The sequence below is a fragment of the Pan paniscus genome, chromosome 12 (assembly GCF_029289425.2).
Source record: "Pan paniscus chromosome 12, NHGRI_mPanPan1-v2.0_pri, whole genome shotgun sequence".
Lineage (NCBI taxonomy): Eukaryota > Metazoa > Chordata > Mammalia > Primates > Hominidae > Pan > Pan paniscus.
The window spans coordinates 30,302,126-30,329,025 of NC_073261.2; the positions used below are offsets into that span (position 1 = coordinate 30,302,126).

Here is a 26,900-nt window from a genome sequence, read left to right on the forward strand (position 1 = left end):
AGTGGATCCCACACAGGGGCTTCAGGTGGAGCTGCCTGCCAGTCCTGCACCGTGCGCCCGCACTCCTCAGCGCTTGGGGGGTCGATGGGACTGGGCACCGTGGAGCAGGGGGTGGCGCTCGTCGGGGAGGCTTGGGCTGCACAGGAGCCCACGGAGGTGGGGGAAGGCTCAGGTATGGCGGGCTGCAGTCCCGAGGCCTGCCCCGCGGGAAGGCAGCTAAGGCCTGGCGAGAAATCGAGAGCAGCTCCGGTGGGCCGGCACTGCTGGGGGACCCAGTACACCCTCCGCAGCTGCTGGCCTGGGTGCTAAGCCCCTCATTGCCTGGGGCCGGCAGGGCCGGCCGGCTGCTCCAAGTGCGGGGCCTGCCAAGCCCACAGCCACCCGGAACTCCAGCTGGCCTGCAAGCTCCACGCGCAGCCCCGGCTCCCGCTCGTGCCTCTCCCTCCACACCTCCCTGCAAGCTGAGGGAGCCGACTCCGGCCTTGGTCAGCCCAGAAAGGGGCTCCCACAGTGCAGCGGCGGGCTGAAGGACTCCTCAAGTGCCGCCAAAGTGGGAGCCCAGGCAGAGGAGGCGCCGAGAGTGAGCAAGGCTGTGAGTACTGCCAGCACGCTGTCACCTCTCACAGTCATCCCTGGAAGTAAAAGCTGAGACAACCGCCACGTACCCAGGTTCAGGCACTCAGCTTTTGGGGCCCTGGGATTCTGACCACCCAGCCAAGTAGCTGCACCAAGGGCCTGGGAGCCCAGCGCAGGCCAGCAACCTAGCCCCACCCTCACGCAGGTGAGTAATTATTCCTTTCTGGAAACATCGAGATTTGCTTCAGGAGCTGCAGATGGTGGAGACCATGTCATGAATATTATGAGATCTGCGCCCCCGCCCCACACATATTTGTCATCACTCTGTGCTTCCTGGGCTCAGGGGGCATACGCAGCAGGGAAAAACAGGAATTCTGCAAGTTTTCCCCCAGTGTGTAAGAAAATACGGGCGAGCTCACGAAAAAATACAATTATGGAATTTTTAATGGATCTCTCTAGCATCTAGGAGTTTGTGAACAGAACTTCTTGCCTGCTCTGGTTTCTGGACCTTCCCAAATTACCATTAAAAGGTACTGTCCTGTCTATGGCTTGTATGCCGCAGCAGATGCCTCAACAAGCAGCCTAAAAGGGCAGACGGGAGACACTGGCCACGGAAGGCTTCCCAGAAAGGTAATGTTTACATGGAAGGAAGCAGGGAAGCAAAGGAGCATCTTCCAGAGCTTACATGAGAGCAAGTTCACATGGCCCAAGAGATGGCAGACATTCAGACAGAGCTTGAAAACGAGGTGCATGTGGAAGAGGAAAGTGGATGGTGTTAGAAGGTGGGGAGGGGCCTGCTGAGCAGGGCCACATGGAGCCATGTTGGAGCCAGAGGCAAAGGGGAGCAATGCGATGTGTACCCCTGCACACATGATGGCATGGATTTGCAATGGGTAATTTTTTCCCAGAACACTAAAGTAGTTGAAAAAATACTAGAAAATTAAAAGGCAGGAATGTTTTTAATTTAAATAATTTACATTATTTTATTTGTACCAAAACAGAATTTGTTATTATTTTACACTCCTAATCTTGATGGAAACAAATTCATCAATTAACAAGTATGTTCTAAGTCTATTTCTTATTTCATTTTCAATTCAGAGTTGTAAATTATAAGAAATGTGAGAAAGTAACTTTGAAAGTATGTGTGATGAACAAAAACTTTAGTGAGAGATATAAATATACTCCCAAAATAAACTTAATGTATTAATACACTTTTTAATTGTTCAATATCTTTAAACTTAATAACCTAGAAACAAATTATCATTACAAATAATAAATAAAAACATATATATAGAGAGAGGTACACGTTTCTCCTCTTGCCTCAGGCTCCAATATGGCCTCACAGAGTCTTGTTGGAGCCTGTCTTTATTTGAAATTGTGATATTTTCATCATCATGGATTTTTGTGGCATTAACTTTGACTTTTTAAAATATTATGTCAAAATTTCAACAAGCACATGAAAAGATGCTCAAAATAATGAATCATTAGGGAAATCCAAATAAAAACCACAATGAGATATTGCCTCACACCCATTAGGATGGCTACTATCAAAAATAGAGAAAATAACAAGTGTTGGCCAGGATGTGGGAACTTTGTGCACTGTTGGTAGGAATGTAAAATGGTACAGCCACTATGGAAAACAGTATGAAGGTTTCTGGAAAAAAACATTAAAAATAGAATCCCCATATATGATTCAGAACTTCCATTCTGAGTATATATCCAAAAGAATGAAAAGCAGAATCTCAAAGAGCTATTTTGTATACCCGTATTCATAACATTGTTCCCAACAGACAAAAGGTAGAAGCAACCCAAAAGTCCATGGGTGGATGAATCAGTAAACAAGATGTGGTATATCCATATAATGGACTATTATCAGCCTTAGAAAGGACGGAAATTCTGACATATTACAACATAGATGAAGCTTGAGGACATTACGCTAAGTGAAATAAGCCAGTGGCAGAAGGACAAATACTGTATAATTGCACCTATTTATGAGATACTACCTAGAGTAGTCAAATTCAGAAAGGAGACAGAAAGAAAGTAGAATGGCAGTTGCTAGGGGTGAGGGTGGGACAAATGGGGTGCAGTGATTTGAATATATGTGTCCCTCCAAAATTCATACATTGGAACCTAATACCCAATGTCACAGTATTGAGAGTGGGGCCTTTTGGGAAGTGATTAAGTCATGAGGATGGAGTCCTCCTGAATAAGATTAGTGCTCTTATAAAAGAGGCTGAAGGGAGTGTCCAGTTTGCCTTTTTTTTTTTTTTGGCCCTTTCATCTCTTCTGCCCGTGAGGGTGCAGCATTCCTCCCCTCCCAAAGATACGGCAGCAAGGCACCGTCTTGGAAGCAGAGTGAGCCTTCACCAGACACCAAATCGGCTAGTGCCTTGATCTTCGATTCCCCAGCCTCCAGAACTGTGAGCAATAAGTTTCTCTTTATAAATTACCCAGTCTTGGGTATTTTGCTATAGCAGCATGAACAGACATAGACATAGGAAGTTACTGTTTAATGGGCACAGGGTTTCAGTTTGGGAAGATGAAAAGGGTGGTGATGGGTGTACAACAATGGGAATGTACTTAACACTACTGAATTGTCAGCTTAAGAGTGGTTAAGATAGTAAATTTATGGCATATATAATTTACTATAATTTTTTTAAAAACATTTTTATCTTCACTGCAGAGTTTTTTTGTATTGGTACAGAGCATGGGGTCATGGTAAGTCATACCCTGAAAGCCTATTATCTGGTATCCAAAAAGTCAATAATAGCAGGAAATTCCTTCAGATTGCCAGAAAAGTCCTCTGAGCTATGCTTCTCCAACCCCTTACTTGAGAGTCTCTATTTTCTATACAATGGAGGGGGAAATAATGTAAGAAGTCACTCCCCCACCAAACGAGAGGGTGGCCTGAGGAAAGTGATGTGGAAAATGTGTGAAACAGCTGATGTGGCAACGGAGAGAGATGTGATCAGGTAAAGGGAAGAAACCTGCCTCTGAGGCCCAGGTGAGGTGGGAAATCACACATTTTCCAAATCAAAACAGTCTGTCAAGGTTTCTGGGCAGTTTGGGAGAGGTAGGCTTTGAAATGTTGGCATTTCTGGGACATTGTGATGGACAGAGGAGACAAGATCACATATTTAGGATTTGGGATTCTCCCTCCAAATTCAGATGTGATCACTGAAATGGATTGAGAACAACGATCCATGCCAAGCATTTTATTCTAAGAAAAATGTTTTTGTATGTAATTTGCATGCTTCAAAGGGTTGGTAAGATGGTAGCTGCTGAAAATGTAAGCTATGCAGTTTGTATTTCCCTTTATAACTAAGTTGCCAAGGAATCCAGAGACCAAGACTAAACCCCATTTCCAGTAATTGGCCCACCTTGGTTTGCTAGTAACATCTCACATTCTTTGCCGTGATTAAATCATTGCCCACTAGGCTTAATCTTGTAAATTACTTTCAATAGGCATGACATATATCCTGAATTAATTTCTTCTTAGATTAGCATCGATCTTGCCTATATGTTGGCATTTTCTCGAATTCTCTGGAGATGTCCCCTTCATGATTGGAACAAAGGTTTCCATTACGTGAAGTAGTGCCTCCAGTGAACTCTATGGGAACGTCTCCCCTCCTCTGCTTGGACACCAAGAATTTGAATCTACAAAGTGTGTGTCAGGAACAGGCTCATGACTCATCTTCACTTTTATCTCCATCTGAAAACCTAACCTTCTCCTGGGAGCCTTTGCAGCACCGTTACGTAAATCTTTCAAGCAGCTGTTGCTACAGCTTCTCTCTTATCCCTAAAGAGTAGCCTCTGCCTTATAATGAAGCTAGAAATCTGTTTGATAATTTAAAAAGAGGGAGAGTGGGGGTGAGCTTTCTTGGACTTCTAACAACCCACCAGGTCCCTTCATCCAACAATCGAACAGGGGCTTCCTTCCCTCCTTTTCTCAGTGGGGTTTATTCAGTCTTCAGCACTTTGCAATTTCATCAGCTTAAAAGAAACTCCCATCTCCTGGCTTTCTGAGTAACCTTCCACTGTTTTTCTGAATCACAGCCTATTTCCCGCTGATTTGGTGACCTCATTCTCTGTGCTCATTAAGTTCTCTGATCACATTCATTGAATCAAAGGGGAAGTTCATTCCGCCTCCGTAAAGGTTCCTGTGCGGCCTCCGCCCTCACAAGGGGCAGGCCACTCCCTCAAGCTGCATCCACAGGCCCTGCTTTCATCACAGGGAGGACAGCAGAAACCCCCTCAAGAACCGCAGGCACCCTCTCTGCAGCCTCCCAACTAATCCACACAGCAGAGTGGCTCTGCCTTGCCAAGAACTAACTCCGGCATTGACAGGCCCAGGGCCACATCTCCAGCAGGTTCTCAAGTTAGTAAACACACATTGCTTAGGCCATTTCCCTGGATTGTAAACTTATGCCTGGTTGCTACGCTGACAAACTCACCACTAATATCCATTAACTCTGCTCTTGCACTACATTAATAATATTATACAAAAGACATGGGGAGTCTCTCCCTCGTACTTTACTTCCTAATGATCCACGTCATCTGAGGCTATTCGGGACATAAGCTACGCCACTTCTTTTGGATTCCAGGTACCTGGAGGGAGTTTTCCTTTCAGTTTCCTTGAATTCCAAGTCATCACATTGTCACCATCCTTTGTGGAGAATGCAGGAAATTCTACACACTCTGTTCTCTCGGCAAATGCGTGGAATCTGAAACATGAAGAGATGCTCATTAGGAAGGCAGTACGCAGGTGTCCGTGCATGCTTGTTCCTTCTCCTGGGACTGAACGTGCTCTTCGGCAGCACTGGGCATCTTCATCTTCTTAGCCACGGTCACTGCTTCTTCCTGCACCTTGTCAATTCCACAAGCAAAAGACAGGGAGGCAGAATAGCACAGAGAATTGTGAATGATGTGGGATTTTAACCGACAACTCATCCTTTCATTAGAGGGTAAATTAGCTCAACCAAATGGTATTTCTTGGTCCTGGGAAAATGACACTCTATGCTTATATTCTTTCTCTTGTTCCCAGGGTTCTGTCATGTCAACACAGCTTAGCCAAGCCAGGGGTCTAATGAGGGGCCCCAGTAGCACCCATCAGCTCTGTAGGTTCATTGGGGACAGATCATGACACAGACAGCATTTGCCTAATTTGCCTGCTGCTGATGGGCATCAGTCAACTTTAACTCGGCAAACACACACTTCCCCAGGAGCCAGGCTTAAGCACGAATGAGAAGCATTCCTGTGTAGACAAGTTTTTAGGACCTGTCTTTTCAAAGCATGGTCCAAGGAGCAGCAGGTTAGGAATACACACTCCCAGGCCCCCACCCAGCCCTGTGGAGTCCAAATATCCATTTAACAGGGTCCCCAGGGGGCTGACAGGCACATGAAAGTTTGCAAGCACTGATGTAGTGCACAGGGTGATGGGCTAAGTCACACCCTCAAAGCCACTGAACTGGAATCCAAAAAGTCCATAAATAGCAGGACATTTCTTTCAGGTGGACAGAGGAAGTCACAAGTAATGCTCCTGCAGCCACGCAGGAGTTCCGTCTCTGCCTAGCACCACACACTCAACTCAGAGAAAATCCCAAGCACCGCTCAGGATGGAAATGTTGGGAGAAGTCTAGGGAACCCACCGCGGCTATGGAAAGCCTCAGTCTCTTCCCAAAGGGTTTCAGGCCAGACTGGAATAATGACTTGACGGCAAGTAAAATGTCAGCCTCATTCTGGTGCCCTTCCTAAAGCCAATGAACTCTTAGCCTGGTCATTCCCAACTCCTGCAGGAGCTTCATCCAGAGCAGAAATGTCCAGCTCCCTTGCCCTGTAGGGCAAGGAGGGGAGATGGGTGAGGTTTGCCCCAGCAGGCCCCATGCCCTGAGTGTCAAGGCCTTTGGCACCCAGGACCTTCCACTCTCTGATCTGTTTTCTAGATTAGAAAAGGGAGCAGGGCAGAAATTTCCTCTGGCTGATACAGTCTCACTTGTGCAGAAGCAACTCAGCATTATGACAGGCTGTTTGAGCCTTAGAGCACAGCGCTGTGCTTGGACTGGTGGTTCTACCCAGACACAGCCTCTGGCACAGGGGAAGCCGGAGTCCAGTTGGAGGGTCACCAGGCCAGGCAGCCTCCTGCAACCTGAGACACTCAGGACATGCCACTTGCAGCTGGAGAATAACTGCCCTCCAGCTGGGGCCCCACGGCCAAAGGTGCACCAAGACCAACCAGAAGCCATGGGGTGTCCAGGCAGGGAGTGGAGAAGGCAGGGGCACTACTCGTGATGGGTTACGCTTGCCTGCAAAGGCCCAGAGCGTGGACAGGAGGATACATCAATACCTCATCCTCTTCTGCAAGACCCACCTCCATGGCTGCATGGCCTCGTTAGGTAGCTGAACCACAGCTTCTCTCACAGGAAATTATTCCCTGGGCTCTAGCATGCCCCAGATGAGCTAATCAGAGAACAGCAAGAGAGGTGACTGGCCAGTTGCCTCTTCTCTTTCAACTAGCGAGGTCACAGGAGGGAGCCCCCTTCTGTACTTAGGGGCTCAGGAACCCAGAATGGGAGCCACATACCTGATGTTAAAAGATTTCAAAGTGCCCTAAGAGCAGCCACAGCAATGGTCCTTAGAGTCCCAAAGTCTTGTTAACAATGAAAATTTCTAGCCCTTCACAGATCTTGAAAATTAGAATCCCTGGGGCTGTGGCTATAAAATTTGCATCTCAATCAAGCTCTCTGGGCAGGTATTATGCAAAGTGATGGGAAAAATTCATATTCCCGGGCTCTCTCTATGACGTGGAATGAGCCGGCAAGGTGAAGCCTGGCCTCTGTATCATTAACAAGCTCCCCAGTGACTGTGATGAGCACCTGCACTTAAGAACAAGATGCCATCTTACCCTGTTAGGAGGGCTATTATCAAAAAGAAAAAATGACAGATGCTGCTGAGGAGGCAGAGGAAAGGGAAGTCTTATAAATTGTTGGTGGGAATGTAAATTAGTACAGCCATTATAGGAAAGACTATGGAGATTTCTCAAAAAACTAAAAATAGAACCACCATACAATCCAACAATCCCACTCCCAGGTATTTACCCAAAGAAAGAAAAGGAAGTCGGCATATCAAAGGGATATCTGCACCCTGTGTTTATTACAGCACTATTCACAATAGCCAAGATACGGAATCAACCTAAGTGTCCATCAATGGGTGAATGGATAAAGAAAGGTGGTATATACCTAATAAATACTACTCAGCCACAAAAAGAAGGAAATCCCGTCATTTGCAGCAACATGGATGGAACTGGAGGTCATTATATTACGGGAAATAAGCCAGGTATAAAAAGACAAATATCGCATGTTCTTACTCATGGGTAGGAGGTGGAAAAGTTGATCTCATGGAGATGAGAGTAGAATAATAAATACCAGTGGCTGGGAAAGGTGTGAGGATCGGGGGATAAAAACAGGTTGGTTAATGGGTACAAACGTACAGTGAGATAGAAGGAGTAGGTTCACACAGTGAGATAGAAGGAGTAGGTTCACACAGTGAGATAGAAGGAGTAGGTTCACACAGTGAGATAGAAGGAGTAGGTTCATACAGTGAGATAGAAGGAGTAGGTTCTAATGTTCCAATGGTAAAGTAGGGTGGCTATAGTTAACAACAGTGTATTTTATATTTCACAATAGCCAGAAGAGGGGACTTAAGATGTTCCCAACACATAGAAATGATAAATAAGGTGATGGACATCCTAAACCCCGACTTGATCATTCCACATGCTATGCATGCAACAGAATATCACATGGGCCTGTGGCGAAAAGAAAGAGAGATCAGATTGTTACTGCGTCTGTGTAGAAAGAAGTAGACATAAGAGACTCCATTTTGTTCTGTACTAAGAAAAATTCTTCTGCCTTGAGATGTTGTTAATCTGTAACGCTACCCCCAACCCTGTGCTCCCTGAAACATGTGCTGTGTCCACTCAGGGTTACATGGATTAAGGGCTGTGCAAGATATGCTTTGTTAAACAGATGCTTGAAGGCAGCATGCTCGTTAAGAGTCATCACCACTCCCTAATCTCAAGTACCCAGGGACACAAACACTGCGGAAGGCTGCAGGGACCTCTGCCTAGGAAAGCCAGGTATTGTCCACGGTTTCTCCCCATGTGACAGTCTGAAATATGGCATTGTGGGAAGGGAAAGACCTGACCGTCCCCCAGCCCGACACCCGTAAAGGGTCTGTGCTGAGGAGGATTAGTAAAAGAGGAAGGAATACCTCTTTGCAGTTGAGATAAGAGGAAGGCTTCTGTCTCCTGCTTGTCCCTGGGCAATGGAATGTCTCCGCGTAAAGCCCGATTGTATATTCCATCTACTGAGATAGGGGAAAACCGCCTTAGGGCTGGAGGTGGGACAAGCTGGCAGCAATACTGCTCTTTAAGGCATTGAGATGTTTATGTATATGCACATCAAAAGCGCAGCACTTTTTTCTTTACCTTGTTTATGATGCAGATACATTTGTTCATGTGTTTACCTGCTGACCTTCTCTCCACTATTATCCTATTATCCTGCCACACCCGATAATGATCAATAAATACTAAGGGAACTCAGAGGCTGGTGCCGGTGTGGATCCTCGGTATGCTGAATGCCGGTCCCCTGGGACCCCTTTTTCTTTCTCTATACTTTGTGTCTCTTTCTTTTCCAAATCTCTCGTTCCACCTAACGAGAAACACCCACAGGTGTGGAGGGGCAACCCACCCCTTCATGGGCCCTATAAATATGTACAAATATGTATCAATTTAAAAATATTTAAAGAACAAGTGCTCTGGGAAGACGTTGTACCCATTTCAAGGAGAACTTAGGAAAGGATTTTATAATTCTCCTTGTAACCACAGAAGTAGCTGGTCTTTCTCCACAAGAGACCTAAACTTACACACACACACACACACACACACACACACACACACACAGACCCAGGGTGCAGGGGCATATGTTTTAAAATGCAGGTTTTATTACTATTCGGGTATTGTGAGGCCAATAGATAAGGAGCCTACTGCCATTGAAAAGATAATTTGTTACTTATGGTTCCCCTATGGACTGAATTGTGCTCCCCCAACTCCAAGCCAAAAAAAATTCCTATGTTGAAGCCCTAATTCCCAATGTGACTGTCTTTGGAGATAGAACAGGAGGTAATAAAGGTTAAATGAGGTCATAGGGCAGGGCCCTGATTCTATAGGATGAGTGACCTTATAGGAAGAGGAAGAGACACCAGTGAGTGCGCCCTCACTCTCTGTCTCTCTGTCTCTCTCTCTTTCTCCGTCTCTCTCCTCTCTCTCTCTCTCCCCATACACACACACTCTCTCTCTCCTCTCTCTCTCCTCTCTCTCTCTCCTCCCTCTCTCTCTACACACACACACACACACACACTCTCTCCTCTCTCTCTCACTCTCTCTCTCCACCATGTGAGAACAGAGTGAGAAGGCAGCTGCCTACAAGGCGGGGAGAGAGACCTCACCAGAAACCGAATTCTCCTTCACCTAGTACTTCCCAGCCTCTAGAACTGTAAGAAATAAATACTTGTTAAGCCACCCAGCCTGTGGCAATTTGTTATGGCAGCCCAAGCTGACTAGCCCAGTTCCCAGGAGGAGAGAGGGGCACAGCGTGCCTCGCAGGCCACACAGGGAAGCACCGGCTCAGCCGGGAGGCAGAGGGAGTGAGGGGAAAGGTAGGTGAGGACCTTTAGTGTGGATTCCAAGGGAAGGAACAGGAGAGGAAGGGTAAGCAGGCTATTTGAATAATTTCCCTGAGCTCTGGGGTGTAGGGGCTGTCCCGAGTTTTCTGGTGTGTGGCCCTGGAGTGATCAGGGTAGAGAACAGCGGTTCTAAGTGAGAGAGCCTGGATTGGCAGTGTGGGCTTTGGTTGGTTTGCATATGAAAGTGTGCCCCAGTGAGTAATTTGTTATCTCTAGGAATTGGCTAGCCCTGGGAGGGACAGGGTCTCCTGGACCAGCAAGGCACCAAGAGGTCAAAGCATAAGAATTGCAGAAAATAGAAAGTCATGATTAATACAAGACGGAGAAGAAAAGATGCAGAGAGACTAAATAATATACTGGAAAGAGGAGAACACAGCAACAGATTGGTTAAAGCCACGAAGAATGCAAGACCCACTGTTGATCCTGTGTGAGCAGGCAACCCACTTGCTGTCACTCAAGAGCACATTTTCTGCCTACCTGCTGTGGGTCTTGGCACTCAGATCCTTTAGAAAAGCTATAGTGCCTTCTCCTCTGGCATTGAAGGACACTGTGTAGACTGGACACGGGATCTCCAAGGCCCTCTGGAGGAGAAGCTCCTTGGATTCTTCAGGAACATCCCCCACCACAAAGTAGTAAATGGATTCAATCTGCAAAACAGTGGTGCCAACGGTTTATCTCCCTCACATGCCCTAGCTTGGTACTAGTCTCATCAGTAATACCCATTCTACAAAACGATCTCTTAGAAAAAATGGGCAGAAAGAATAGCAGCCCTGCCCAGGGTTTTCTGAGGACATCAGGGCCAGTCAGGAAGTGAGATATTCAAGGCTTGGTGCCAAGAAGGTCTGTCAACAGTGGCTATTGTCTTGGGTAAGGCACGAGAAGAATATGGTTGGCAGATTTGGAGAACTTCCTCTGGGCCACAAATATATCGCACAGGTTCGGAGTGATTATTTTCAAGTCAAGCAATGAAGGAAGGACTGCACAGCCACTGCAGGCAGGGAGCTTATCTGCCATTTCCCGCGGCAGTGCCAGAATCCTACAATGCAAACTCATGCGTCCTCTGTCTAAGGCAGAACGTGGAAAGGAGGGCACATCCTCAGCTGGCTCCACCTCTGGGCTCACCTAAGCAGGGACTCACACGCCCGGGGCTGGGGTGAGGCTGTCCTGACTGTGCGTAGCTGGTCAGATGCCAGGTCCGCCTGCAGTGCCCTGCCTCTTGCCACCAAACCAGGCCATGAGAAGAATGGAAGAATAAGCAACTCCTGTGTCAGAACACACACCACACACACACACACACACAGCTTAAACCAGTGATTCTGGAAGATGCACACCTCCCCCAGTAAGCAGACAATCCCAAAGAAGTGCCAGCTGCTGAATTGAGAGACAGAGAACTCTCTATCTCAGGGCAGCCGCCCCTCCTGCCCTGCTGCAGCCCCGCCACCCTCGCTCCTCCCAGGACGGTGCATCCACAGTCCTCCCCACCCCTGCCACCCAGGAGCTCTGTCACCTCAGGCAACTGACCTAACTTCAGTGTCTTCCCTTGTTAAAAGGGAGATAATGCAGTTTATTATTCATGATGGCATTGAAACAGGATGACTTCCAACTATGTGTGCATTTCTATACATCTCAGAAAGTAAAAAACCCAAGGAGAGCCAGGAATCCGTATCCTCTCAACCTGCCCTATAAATGTCCCGATGGACTGTGTCCACACATAAATGGGGGAAGAAACCCCAGCAAATGCATTGTGTTAGAAGGTAAATAGATGTCACCATCCCTTTAGGATTCTCCTTGCTCTAATCCCAAATCCCAATAAGCTGAAGATAGTCAACAAATGGCCTCACCTCAATATATATCCGAGGCCTTAAATGCACCTGGCCGGGAGGGTGGGGGGCGGGAGTCCTCATGGTTGATTTCTAGTTGGTTGGGGTGCTCTGCCTGCAGCAGATGGAGCAGACTGTGCCAAGGAGGTGGAAGGGATGGGGGTGGGACGCAGTGGGTGGGACCCAGACTGGGACTTAGGAGAAGGACAGAGTGGGAGCTGAGATCAGGCCACTTGAGGCACAGAAAGCCCTGGCCCCTCCCAGGCCTCTTTCTCTCAGGCCTTTCAACACCAGCTCCTGATTCTAAAAAGTACCGATCGAGCAGTAAAAGACTGAGGAATATTGTAAATTTATTCAAGTCAGTAAACTGGAAGCGAGAAAAAACCCTGAAGGAAGGAAGAAACCATCTTCTCCAGATTCCTTGTAGCCAGCCAATACTGCTCTTCCAGCAGATGCGTTCTGTTTCACTCTTCTCCTGGTCTGATGCATGACCTTGTGGGAGACGCATTTAAACGGCTTCCACTTAGCAGGCCTATTATCCGAGTTTTCCAGCCACGGCAGTGCCCAAGTTTAGCATGGGGACAGGTTCATCCTGTTGCAAGGATCTAAGTGACACATGGCCTGAGACAGGGGAGCAGACACAGAGTATTTTCTAGGGTTGGTCAGATGAAGAGGGAGGTGAGGACACACATCTCGAGGTGGTCTGTCAGCGGCTCCTGACACCACACACGTCCAATGCACGTCATGTAAACGCAGCTTCTTTGCTCTGGCACTAATCCCAAAACCTGAAGTTCTTGTGCAGAAATGTTTTTCCCTTGAGATTTCATCAAACTGAAAATTGCTGTGAGTCAGGATTTATTTTCCTTTACTAAGGTTATGACATTATTCACTATTCATTAAGTTCATTACTCGGCTTCTTAATCACATACATTTTCAGTCAACTCCCTGTGCTACGCTACAGATTTCCTGGGACATGCTTTACATTGAGACCACCTATCCCCCCGACTCTCCTGTACACGGTCTTTCTGCCTCTCCTTTCTGCTCACGTGATGACACTTAGAAAAACAGAAAGGTGGCCGGGAGCAGTGGCTCATACCTGTAATCCCAGCACTTTGGGAGGCTGAGGCGGGCAGATCACGAGGTCGGGAGATCGAGACCATCCTGGCTAACACAGTGAAACCCCGTCTCTACTAAAAATACAGAAAAATTAGCCAGATGTGGTGGCAGGCGCCTGTAGTCCCAGCTACTGGGGAGGCTGAGGCAGGAGAATGGCGTGAACGTGGGAGGCGGAGCTTGCAGTGAGCCGAATCGTGCCACTGCACTCCAGCCTGGGCGACAGAGCGAGACTCGGTTTCAAAAAAAAAAAAAAGAAAAGAAAAACAGAAAGGAGGATAAATATGCTACCTATTCCTGTCTGCCATCAAACTGGCAAAATGCCTCTTAAAGCAAAATGGCTTTAATACTGTTGGCTATTTGGGATGATAAACTAAAATGAATTATCTCACTCAATACAACAGTCCTGTGGAGCATGAATTATTACCATGCCCAGTTTACAGATGAAGAAACTGAGGCTTGGAAAGGAAAATTGAGTTGGCCTTGAAGCTGGTAAGCCTAGGCTGCCTGGCCCCACAAGCCCTGCCCTTGCCGTCCACGGCTACGCTGTGCTATTTGTGGCAAGGCTGGTCACCTGTTAGAGATGAATGTGAGCCCCAGAATTCTGAAAGTAAGAGCAAGCAATAGAAGGTGGCCCCAGACAGGCACTTTTTTCACTTCTGTGGTTACCCCACCATCCAAGGGTTCAGGCTCCTACCCCAGATACCAACATCACTGACCAAAAGTTGGGACCAGGAGATTGTTTGGCTTAAAGGAGTTATCCTCATGGGAATCTGCTCCCTTAACCAGTGTCTTTGAGCTCCTTGAAGGCAAAGTCCAGTCCTGAGGCTCAGTAGCAGCCTTCAGTCCGGGAGTAGCTTCCTCACCGACCACATTTCCCTAAATGCTGATTTGCACCGAATTTGATAAAATACGTGAGTTCCATTCAGCTCCTTTAGAGTGAGTAAAAAGCTCTTGCCACTTCATACGACATCAAGTAGGGAGGAGCCTTTATGTTTTCACTTGAAATTCCTTATTCTATCTGGGCCATTCATTCTGCAGCTTCACACAGTAACATGCATTCTGCCCCGCCAAAGAGTCCTTGACATCTTCCTAGCTGCAGCTTTTGGGGGAAGAAAGAAACAGATTAGGAGTGTGTGCTTCTACTCTGACTGCCCTCTGCTCCAGTGGCCAGAGCCTGTGCTCTCATCCCCTAGGCTTCCAGGTATAAAAATCTTCACTCTTCAAAGAGCAAAAAGAAAGTCAACCAGAACAGCAGCAAAAGATCCAGCAAAATTCTGTCTTGTTCTGCATACACCTTTGAACACTGCAACATTTCTGGCCAACTCCAGTCCTTGGATCTGACCTCCAAATCCTCCCTGTACCTGTGGGAACCCTCTGCTGTCTCAGCCCATTTCATCTGATTCCCTCCATGGTAGTGACTGTCCCCATGGTATTGATCTAGTTCACCTCTCAGATCCCTCCTAGGATCCTTGACCACCACTGACTTTCTGGCCTCCCAGGTTTCAGGGTCTCTGTCCCCACCTGCCATCCCCACCAGGGTCCTACAAGACTCAGCAAATTCACCTGTTCAATCCCACACAGACCATCTCACTTCAAGTCACAAAACCCAAATCTATGCCATAGCTTGGAAATGGGACCCACATCTTCCCCTCAAACACAAGAATATGAAAATTATTTCCTTTCCAACCTTTCACTGTTCAACAAGCATTTATAGAGCCCTTGTTAGGCATCAGAGACACAAAAAAGAAAAGATCTGATGCCTGCCTGAACCACTAAAAGGAAATAAATGAACTGCCAGGGTCATGGATTAATGTGGCCAGGACTTCGGCTTTCAGTCCAGCAGTGAAGGTTCTTTATGAAATCATGTGGGTCTGTCTTTAATCCACTCACTTGGTCTCCCAGGAAATATGATTAAAAGAAACCAAAAACTAAACAGATGTGTGCCAGCAGGTGGATAGAAGAGAGGCTAAGAACAGAATCAGAAATGCAGGTATCTTCTGGGTAGGTGGCCTTGTCCTGGCAGAGAAGCAAAACCCCTTGGTCTTCTTAGGCAGCTTAGAACCAGGGCTCTGGGTAAACAGCCTTCCCTTTCATCCTGTACACCACCCTTCCTCGTGAGGCCTGGGAAGCTACTAACTTCCAAAGATGCATGTCCTGGACCAGGGCTACTGAAGAGCAGAAACTCTGTGCCGGTCCACACACCTGGTGTCTGAGGATGTCAACCCCCTCAACCACCAAACATGTCCCCAGGACCCCACGTGCTGCCCTCCCAGTGAGCCAGGTTCCTTTTCATGAGACACAACAGTAATTCATCTATCAATCATGCTCTTTCAGTGCTATGTGTCGAGCCAGGATTTCAACAGACCTCCCACTCTGCACGTGCTCTTCTTAGACCTCAAGGCTCTCTCTCGTTGCTTCCTGTTTCAGTCTTCCTGGCCCGCGGTGGTTACAAAGCCTGTGCCTGGAGGGGGCCAGGAGCCTCTCTGGGCATCTTCCTTCTCCATGACCAAGCACGTGGTTCAGCCCTACTCCTCATGTGGGCTTGGTATAGAAACGGGACTTGCATGTTAATTTGTGGGCACAAGACAATGCCCACTTTCCTGGCTCCTCTCAGCACCCGCTCATGGAGGGAGATGCTAACTTGCAGCAGGCTGTCATCAGTAGGAACAGTCTAGGTGTTTATATTTGCTGCTCAAAAAATTCTTTAAGCCTTCCATCTTTTCTGTTCAGAGCAAACTGCAGCCATCTGGATGAATTCAGAACTCGCTGGGATGGGCATGACAGGTGTGGAGCAGAGAAGCAGGACTTATGGGAACCCACTCCCCCCTGCCACACACACATGTGTTTTTTAACTCCTCATAAAACATAGGACACAGCATTTTTATATGCAAGGCAGTTGCATTTGCTAGAATTTTCCTTGAGACCACCCCCAGATCAAGGCTGTGGGCAGAGGGGCACAGCAGTCTGTGCAGGGCTTGCATGTGCTGCTCCACAGTCTCTTCTCAAAAGCTTTCAGGCTGCATTTGATGATCAGTGCCTGGAAGCTTCTTTCTTGATTCCTTTTCTTCCATAGGACTTCCCTGGAACTTACTGAATTGTTCCTTACTTCCTGGAATAGGAATGAACCCTGGAGAAAGGAGAGGCACGAACCAGAAGGAGTGAAACAGAAAGACAGGGTCACTGGGGGATCCTGCAGTCAGGTCAGGGGGCCACAGGCAGCTGTGACCACAATAGCCAGGTTCATAGACAAAGAGAATAGCTGTGTGCACAGGCTCATGCACACACACCCTGAGCCTGGGAATGTTCCATTTTTTTGAATGCTTATTAAGGTGTCCAGACACTTGAAATTTTACAGATGTTAAAACAAACTCAAAGGACCAAGGAACAAACTAGCTTGTATCTGGTTCTTCTTTAATGGAAAACATTTGTTCCTTTGGCCTTGGAAGGAAAAGCAATGTGTTTCCAATTACAAACCATTGCCCTCAGTATTGATAAACACAGGCCGGTGACCACTGGGGGCTATCTTTCAAGATGCCAACACGTGGCTTCTTTCTCCAACAATGGACTTCTTGATGCAGCTGGGTAAAGTCTGAAACCTACAGAAACCCCAGACTTCCAGAGTGGAGGAAGCACATAATTGTTAAGTAACTGTATCCAAAGGCAAGCAGACCTTCCCACAGGGAGTCCAGGCTGGCCAAAGGACCCCGCCTGCCCAGAGTGTGTCTCCACTGGCTTACCACTGCCCCAACACTCCCATCACTAGAGTCACTCCCAGAAACAGAGACCCTGTGGCTCAAAGAGACATAACACACCACCATCTAATCACTTCTTCCAGGTAAAGCTTTATTTCCAAAAATGTCCCTATCAAAATTCATGTCAATACATTGACATCCAAAAATGGATGGAGTCATCAGCTTGCGCGTACTTCACCTTGGAAAGTGTGTGACAGATGACAGATCCATCTGTGAAGAAGAGTAACTAGGAAAGATTCAGAATATGGATGCTGGGAAAACCTTATTTCCTCATCCTCAGGGTTCTATGAGGAGTCTTCCAATCTCTCTCTCCTCCCCATAAGAGATAGACTGACTGATCTAATTGGTAGGAGAGCAAGAGTGAAGTTAATATGGCAAAGATGCACAACTATGGCCTCACTCCTGTCCTTTCTCGGTGCTCGGTGGGTGTGAGTCGCACTCGGCTCTCCCGACACTGGCTAAACAAGGGTCTACCCTGCATCCCCAGTCACCCCACAGAGGGAGCCTAGCCAGGTTCAGGGGACGGGTATTCAGGGGCCTCATTTGGGTTGTTCCAGCTATGCCATCACCATCAGTGCCCGATGGGATCTCTGTCGGATCCTGCTGGGAGGGGCCCAAGATCAGTTGAAGGGCCGTGTAAAGTCACTGAGTGTGAAGAGTTAAGCTGGAAGCCACCTCCATGGCCTGGGGCCAGCCATGAACACCCACTTACAGTCTTGTCTCTCCCGGCTTCCAGCAGAGCATCCAGGCGGCCAGCCTCGCTCACAGTCAGCTCAACCGTCAGTTTCTCAACCCAACTGATGGCAGTAGCTATGGACTGTTCGGTCACAGGAGTAGCATTTTCCTGCCACTTCACAGGCTCTTGAGAAACCCTGAAAAGGATCACATGGAGTGGTCACTGGGCAGTGATCAATGCTACTGGGATGGCAACCCTCCGTCTCACAGCCATGAGCAGCAAGCTGCCAACATCCATCTCTAGAGCTGAAAAAGAAAGAAATCATAGCTCCCAGCCCTCTGATGTTACCAACAAAACCAGCAAGCTGTTTAAGACAGGTTCCCAAAGCACCACTATCTTCTATAAGCTGTGCTGACTAGGAAAAACAATGTTTACATGAGAAACAGAAAGGTAATCACTAATAATGAGTCCTTTAAAACATTAAGAGAAGTTATTTTTTATAAACAAGCAAGTTTATATGTAACTGGCTTCACTTAATAGTAAATTTATAATAATTCACAGTATTAAGGTTTGCAAATCACCAGCAATTCTATTGCTCTAAAATTTTATTTCTAATTCTTTCATGACATTGTTTTCATTGTCCTGAAAGATTCCCATAGGTTGCCTTCTTTTGGATTAATACTGGTATTGTTTTGAGTTCAACAGAGTATTAGTTTTTAAATCCTGAGAAAATTTGGTTCAACCATTTAGTCTGGGCTTATAAATGACTGGTAGAACTCCCAATTCCAAAAAAAGAAGAGCCATTTGAATTATCTCAATTTATTTGCACTTGATAATTGCAAATAAACTGGCCCGATTGCCCCCATGGCCTGCCACCAGAAGCAGGGCTGGCTCACACTCGTGTCTGCTGTGTGCTTCCTGGGTAGAGAATCTGGCTGAGTGGCATCTGTGTTGTACAGAGGTTTCCAAGAAAGCAAAAGCTTTGCAGACTTAAGCACTTGATTCCTTCAGTAATACACCTGTGACAGAAATAGGAATCTAGATAGAACATAATTAGGCATTGTCCCCAAAGATGTCCTCTATTTAGCTGAAAGTATTTGATTAAAAACAGAAAAACTGAATGAGGTAGATCCTTCCCCAACCGTTATCCAGATGTTTTTTGTCAGGGAGGTGCAATAACTTTTCCAGATGAGAAGTTAATGCTAAGGTCCAAATTCTCTTGAATCCAAGAATCCATAAATAATTGGTTGTGAAAACTCTGAAATATGGGAAATTCTATAAAGCCAGCCAGCCACCTGTTGTTCTGGTGAAAGGGGTCAACTTATAGGGGAGGTCAACTTGAGTTGCAACTTCAGTCTGGAAAATCAGTGAAATTAGTGACATTTGAATTCATTACCCAAGTTAAAAGCTAAAATGAATGAAGAGATTTATGGCCTTAAATATATATTTGCCATAACTCATATTCTTATATTTTAACCTTCCCATGCACTGAAGAAATGCATGTTTCTAAATCTCTTTTAATGTGAAAGCTAAGACACCCTGTGCAAAGCAGATAAAAGTTCCTAAGATTTATTCACTGTGGGATTGCTGCTGAAATTACATCTTCTAGGAAAGTATAAGATAATGCCTCTTCCCTCACCAGAGAGCTAACTGTGTCAGCTGTGCTACTTAATTCCAAATATGTACAAATTACTATGAACTTTCACTAAAATACTCCCTTCCTATGGGAACTCACCGTATGATATTGAACTTGGTTATGTGAGCCACCTGCTCCTGGAGAACCATTGTTAGAGCCTCTCGGCACAGATCAAGCTCCCCCTCCAGAATGCCGCCAAAATCCAGCACTATGGTGACGCACTGTTCCAAGATGACACCAAAAATCTGCCGGCTCTTGCTGGTGAGCCAGTCCATTCGCTGTTTGTAGCTCTCCACAGCTTGTGTTAAGTGTTCCACAAACTGATAAATCAGTTCTGATTTAGCTGTCAGCTTAATGAAAATAAAAGACAAAAACAATAAAACAACACCAAAATAAGTCATTTGAACCACAGTGCTGCCGCCGAGAACTGTGCACTCATAACAGTGTTGTCACTGACCCTCCAAACACTACAGAATCCAGGAGAAAAGGTTCCAGTCTTTCAACAGAAAAACGCTTGGATTCTCCACAGAAGAAAAGATGATAATATGATCTATTCAAAATACAGCAGTCCTTAAAAAATATCTTTCCAGATTATGTTTTATCTTTATAGTTACAGATTATCTTTATCAGAAAAAGCCCAGGGTACTCTTAAGAAATTAGGTAGGAGAAAAGACCAACAAAGGCAGATGGAAAATAATGTCTCACTAAAACGTTTTCCTAAATATAACATTCCAAAAATATTTCTGAAAATGCTACTGAACATGCCAGCACACCTTCCTGGCTTCCTCTAAAGGATGCCATCCCAGCTACACATCCTTCTGCTCATGACTTTTGTCCTCATGCCCTCCTCTCTCGGGTGAAGCTCTCCTGCACCTGGACCACCTGATCACTCACTGCTGCTACCAGCAGCCCTTGAGCTGCCCCCAAATGGTGACAGAGACTTGCAGGAAGTTTCTTGTATGTACAAATAAACCATCCTTCACATAGATCAGACACACTGTGCAAGGCCTTTCAAGAGGTAGAGAGGCAATAGAAGACATAGACAAGGAACAAGAAAAAATTGTGCCCTATTCTGTGACAAAGCACATTTTATTTTATTTTATTTTATTTTATTTTATTTTATTTTAGCAGTTGCAAGATTTAATAGAGTGAAAACAGAGCTCCCATACAAAGGGAGGGGACCCAAAGAGGGTAGCCGTTGCTGGCTCAAATGCCTGGGTTTATATCCTGATCACTGTCCCTCCCGCTGTGTTCTCAGGCAATAGATGATTGGCTATTTCCTTACCTCCTGTTTTTGCCTAATTAGCTTTTTAGTGAGCTCTCTTTACTATCTGATTGGCCCGGTGTGAGCTAAGTTGCAAGCCTCGTGTTTAAAGGTGGATGCGGTCACCTTCCCAGCTAGGCTTAGGGATTCTTAGAGCACATTTTAAAAGAAGATACGGTACTTTATCTTGGAAAATGTGCTTTCAGACCACATCACCTCATTCCACATTTTTGTGGCTTGGCTCAGGCTCCTTCCTTCCCTGTCCCATGTGTATGTCAACCTCATTCCTCAAGCTCCAGCATCACTTCTTGGAGGCTTCTCATGGCCCCTTAAGACAGAATTACCAGCTCCTTCACCAGCATCCACAGCTACTGCTACAACACAGAAGCCAGGGTGGGCACATCACAGGGAATGTGGAGGTGGATTTTAAAGGTAAAGGGACAGGTGTTTTTAAAAGTTTGGCATTGATTTTAATGTGGTTCAGATAAAAAATATACTTAGCACATCAAACTGAAGATTCCACAGATAGTATTGCTTAGGATCAGGCTTAGTTTAAAAAGGAATTTAAGCTGGACCTGGCATGATGGCTCATGCCTGTAATCCCAGGACTCTGAGAGGCCAAGGTGAGTGAATCACCTGAGGTCAGGAGTTCGAGACCAGCCTGGCCAACATGGTGAAACCCCATCTCTACTAAAAATACAAAAAGTAGCTGGATACGGTGGCGCACACCTGTAGCTACTTGGGAGGCCAAGGCTGGAGAATCGCTTGAACGCAGGAGGCGGAGTGAGCTGAGATGGCACCACTGTACTCCAGCCTGGGTGACAGAGTGAAACTCCATCAAAAAAAAAGGTAATTTAAGCTTTGGAAAAAGTAAGTAGTGGGTGCATCTTCAAGCTGAAGGCAACCTACCACCCCCATCATGGAGGTTTCTCCAAGGGCTGAATGGCCTGGCTGTCCCTCTTACAGTATCCCTCCAGGCTCTCTGCTGTTTCCTGGGCAGCCCCAACACCCCACCAGGGTATTTTCACCCATGGCCCCCCCTGCTGCCCCACCAGAGCATTGCCAGCAGCCCCTAATGGAAGGCTTTTGCCAGCAGCCTGGTAGCACATTGGCTGCCCCAGCGCAGCCAGTGTTCGACCTCAAGGGGCCAGAGGACAAAGCCACAGCCCAGTCCTAGGCCCCAGGGTTACAGCATGCAGCCCAGGAATGCTGAGCTGAGCGTTGGCCCTCTGAAAGCATCCAGAAACTAAGCCAATCAGCTATACCCAACTCACACCACAGTCAAATCCTCAAGGGAAATAAAGAACATAAAAACAAAAAGGCCCATCCAAAGGATGGCAACTTAAAAGGATGAAGAAACATCAGCCTTCACAGGTGAGAAAGAACCAGTGCAAGAATTCCGTAAACTCTCAGTCCAGAGTGTCCTCTTACCTCCAAGCAATCACACTAGCTCCTCAGCAGTGGTTCTTAACCAGACTGAAATGGCTGAAATGACACTGAATTGAGGATCTGGATGTCAAGAAAGCTCATAAAGATACAGGAGAAGGTGGAAACCCAATCCAAGGAAAATGGTAAAATAATCCAAGAATTGGATGATATAGCCATATTAAGAAAGAACCAAACTGAACTTTTGGAATTGAACAATTCACTACAGAAATATTATAATACCATCAGAATCATTAACAACAAAATAGACCAAGCTGAGGAAAGAACTTCAAAGTTGAAGAATCACTCCTTTGAATCAATGTAGGCAGACAAAAATAAAGAAAAAGGGGCAGGCATGATGCCTTACACATGTAATCTGAGGCATGAGGTTGAGGCCAAGGCAGGTGGGAGGCCCAGGCAGGCGGATTGCTTGAGCTTAGGAGTTCAAGACCAACCTGGGCAACATGGCGAGACCCCGTCTGCAAAAAATACAAAAATTAGCTGGGTGTGATGGCACACGCCTGTGGTCCCAGCTACTTGGAGGGCTGAGGTGGGAGGATCGCTCAGACCCGGGAGGTCAAGGCTGCAGTGAGCCATGAACACACCACTGCACTCCAGACTGGGTGATAGAACAAGAAAGTGTCTCAAAAGAAAAAGAGAATTTAAAAAAATGAACAAAACCTCTGAGACACATAGGATTATGTAAAGAGACCAAACCCACGACTCATTGGCATTCCTGAAAGAGAAGGAGAGTAAACAACTGGAAGACATATTTGAGGATAGGGTCTACAGAAATTTTCTCAAAAAAAAAAATTTACCAATAAAAGTAATTTAAATTTTCTAAATATTAGGAAACAGTAGTCCAGGTGGTACATGCATGTACATAGACATGAACAAATATCCATAAATGGACGTGATGGGACATGTGTCTCCAGCAGACTTTGAGCTCCATGTGGTTGGCCAGGGTCTGCACAGGGCCTGGCATGTAGGAGACGTGAGACTCAGGTGCTGAATTGCTGGGAGTAAAGGCCTCTGGTGGTGCTCATTCTCCTATCTGCAAATGCTGCCCCTATTCCTAATGCTTCTCTCAGATAATGGCAGTTTGCTCTTGGCTTTCAGATCATCTCTGTCATATTTTTTTTTCCTTTATTTTCAAAGCAAAACGAAGTGGTAATGTGCAAAGGTTTTCATCTCTCATCAAGAGTTTTCTGCACTAATTTCTAATGGATCAAAAACTTCCTTCCTTGGCCATGATTTTCATCACCCTATCAATGCCAAAAGAAAACCCCCAGCCTAATAAGGGCTTGGCTCAGCTGCATCCCTGCCAAGCAGCACAAGTCTCTCCCCACACTGCACTCCCCGATGTGATGTCAGCACCATGTTACAGGACTGCGCATTGAGGGAACTCTGACTTACATTGTATACTCTGCCATCTTCTGCTCTGTAGAGCTGTGGAAACAGACCATCAGCATACCGAGAAGCCACAGGTCTCCCCAGAGACGCCACATAATCTGCATTTTTATAAAGAAAAACAATCAAAACAGTAGTACATGAGTGAACCTTCCTATTTTTATTTTGAAATGTTTTTCTCTGACACCATTCAAATTATATCTTGTGCCATCAATAATTTGTGATGCTTTCTATTCTGTTCTAAATCATGAAGTATTTCTAGGTGCTGTGATAAATGTAACTGTCTACGGCATTGTAATATTTTTCTTCATTATACTTTAAGTTCTCAGGTACATGTGCACAATGTGCAGGTTTGTTACATATGTATACATGTGACATGTTGGTTTGCTGCAACCATCAACTCATCATTTACATTAGGTATTTCTCCTAATGCTATCCCTCCCGCCTTCCCCCACCCCACGACAGGCCCTGGTGTGTGATGTTCCCCATCCTGTGTCCAAGTGTTCTCATTGTTCAATTCCCACCTATGAGTGAGAACGGCATTGTAATCTTTTAATGCATGAATAAACAGGAAGAATAGAATTTGTGTCCTAGTTTCCTTGTACTTTGGTCCAGAGTAATTACAACAGAGGTTAAAAAAAAAAAGCAACATAGGAAGTTATTCGTGACTTGGACTTGGTTTTCAGGGTTTTTAAAATTTCACTTAGATATTTCAACTGTACTCTCAACTGGAGGGTCATAATTAAATCACTGAAATAAAGCCAGCCGGTCACAGATTCAGAATTGCCATACAGAATGTCAGAACTACAAGATTTTCTCCTTATCAGATTATATGCTCAGCTATTCAAATATCTGTTGCATAAACCCTTATTGGGTGCCTACTATGTACTAGGCATGCTTACAGGATAGGAATACAATTGTTACCTACAACATAGTCCTACTCCTTCTTGTTACCTACAACATAGTCCTACTCCTTCATGGAACTCTCAGAAGCCTATGGAGAGGATTCAACGACTAGCTAGGATTTGGCAGGACAGAAGATGAGGTAAGGCTTCACAGAGATGTTTTTTATCTGATGATTATTTTATTGTAATTTTAATTATTATTTTTAAGTCCCAAAGGTGGGAGACAGAATGGTGGTACTTGTGGTGCTGGTACTTCCTTCCCTCTGCCTTACTAGGAAGGCAGGATAACAGCCTCCTCTGGAGAGCTAAAAAGAGCAAGGCTGAATTTTATAGACACCCTGGCCAGGCTTGCTCCCCAATCACAAGGGGTGATTTCAAGTCTTGAAGTGCAACTTTCACAATAGTAAAGAGTAAAGAATGGATACTTGAATTCCATCAGCAATAATCTCACTCAATAGACCACTCCAGCTCTAAAATTTGTGTTTCCAAGATTTCACCTTCTTAGCTGACATTGATGAAGTGACTAAATATCACTAGCAGCATTCTCTGTTTACCTAAGACATTTATCTGGAGTTGGGAGAGGAAGCTGTTTTTTGAGGCTTGAAGGAAATAAGACTATGGAAGGCTTCATAAGCTGTATTGGGAATTGAAATGTAAGGCACTGTGAGTTCTGCATCCAGTAACAGTGGAGTAGATTGTATTAGCTAACCTTCACACAGAAAAAATATGATAAATTCTGGACGAAATATAAAAAGAGCTATTTGTAGGCATTAGACAGCAATCTAGAACATGCAGAAACTGGAATGGCATCCATCCTAAAAAGGAGGACATTTGTTATTTGTATGTATTTAGCAGGAAAGAGAGAGTTTGGAGTTTGAGTCCAGCCAACTTAACTGCCTACTAGAATGAAAATCAGTTCTCCATCTATCAACTGGTAAATGGATAAGAAAATCGTAGTACAGCCATACAATGGAATACATATGGTCGCAGAAAGGAATAAAGTATTGGTGCTGGTTACAACATGGATGAACCTTAAAAACATTAAGCTAAGTAAAAGAAGCCAGTCACAAAAGACCCCATATTATAAATTCTATTTCAATGAAATGCTCAAAGCAAGCAAATCTATAGAGAAAGTTTAGGGGTAGGAAAGTGTAGAGCTAAGAAGTACAGAGTTTCTTTTTGAGGTGATAAAAACATTCTAAATAGTTGCACATATCTGTGAATATACTAAAACCATTGAATTGTAGGTAGGTACATTATAGCTCAATAAAGCTGTTATAAATAATATATAGTATCAATTTTTATAAGAATAAAAATCACTTCTCCTAGAAGAAGGAGTATACAGTTGAACCTTGAATAACATGATTTCGAACTGCATGGGTCTACTTATATGCAGATTTTTTTTCAACCAAATGTGGATAAAAATACAGTATCAGTGGAATGTGAAACTCACTCATACAGAGGGCCAACTTTTCATATATGTGGGTTCTGAAGAGACAACTGCAGGAACTGAGTATGCATGGATTTGGTATACACAGGGGGTCCTGGAAACAATCGTTTGCATATACCAAAGGAAAACTATACAACCCAAAGTCTCTACAACCATTCACATTGTCCAGCATAGAACAAAAAATTATCAGATACATAAACAAAGAGAAAAATGTGACCAATAGTCAAAAGAAAAAGCAATCAATAAAACCTACCCTGAAATGGACCAGATGTTGAAATTAGAAGAAAAAGGCCTCAATATATTATAAGTATACTATAAATACTATAAACATTATATATATATAAAATGTTGGAGGGAAAGAAAACTGTGATCATAATAAGTGAACAAATGGGGAACTTAGCAGAGAAATTGAAAAGAAAGGAAATTTTAGAACAAAAAGTACAATATCTGTATGGGCTTCACAGCAGATTGGAGGTACCAGAATAAAGTGTTAGTAACCTAGAAAATCTGTCAAGAGAAATTACTCAATCTGATAAACAAAGAGAAAAAAAATATTGACAAAATGAACAGAGTTTCAGTGACCTGTGGGACAATATCAAGATGCTTAGCAAACTATGATTTGAGTCTCAGAAGAAAAAGAGAGAACAGATAGGGCGTAAAAATAGATTAGAAGAAATAATAGTTGAAAATTTCCAAGATTTGATTAAAAATAAACCTACAGATCCAAGAAGCTCGATAAATCCAATGCAATGTATGTACAAAGAAAACCAAAAGAAGGCATATCAATAGCTGAAAACAAGAATAAAGAGGAAAAATCTTAAAAGCAGTTATAGAAAAAAAGATACATTATATACATCATATGGAAGGAAAATGTTACGGATTATGTCTGATTTCTCTGATGAAAAGGTGGAAATCAGAAAACAATGGCTTGACATATTTAAAGGTCAGAAAAAAAAAAACTTCAACCAGTAATTCTAAAACCAGCAAAAGTGTTCTTCAAGAATGAAGGTAATGACTTCAAACTATTCTACAAGGATACAGTAACCAACACAGCATGGTACTGGTAAAACACACACACACACACACACACACACACCCCAAACAGACATATAGAACAATGGAACAGAATACA

The 26,900-nt window shown here is 45.0% G+C and overlaps 1 protein-coding gene across 4 annotated transcripts in view; it reads right to left on the reverse strand.

The window, feature by feature from the left end:
- Positions 1–26,900, reverse strand: part of VWA3B (von Willebrand factor A domain containing 3B) — a 226,604-nt gene that overhangs the window by 174,620 nt on the left and 25,084 nt on the right. For all 4 annotated transcript variants that reach the window (XR_008624313.1, XR_008624314.1, XM_024927776.5 and 1 more), the window contains exons 3-7: positions 23,420–23,514; positions 19,414–19,664; positions 17,715–17,874; positions 10,792–10,961; positions 5,185–5,300 (exon numbers count right to left, since the gene is read on the reverse strand). Coding sequence is in view for 2 of the 4 variants with exons in the window: in XM_024927776.5 (XP_024783544.1) it covers positions 5,185–5,300; positions 10,792–10,961; positions 17,715–17,874; positions 19,414–19,664; positions 23,420–23,514 (792 nt within the window). In the remaining 2 variants the exon portion in view is untranslated. The remainder of the gene's footprint in view (positions 1–5,184; positions 5,301–10,791; positions 10,962–17,714; positions 17,875–19,413; positions 19,665–23,419; positions 23,515–26,900) is intronic.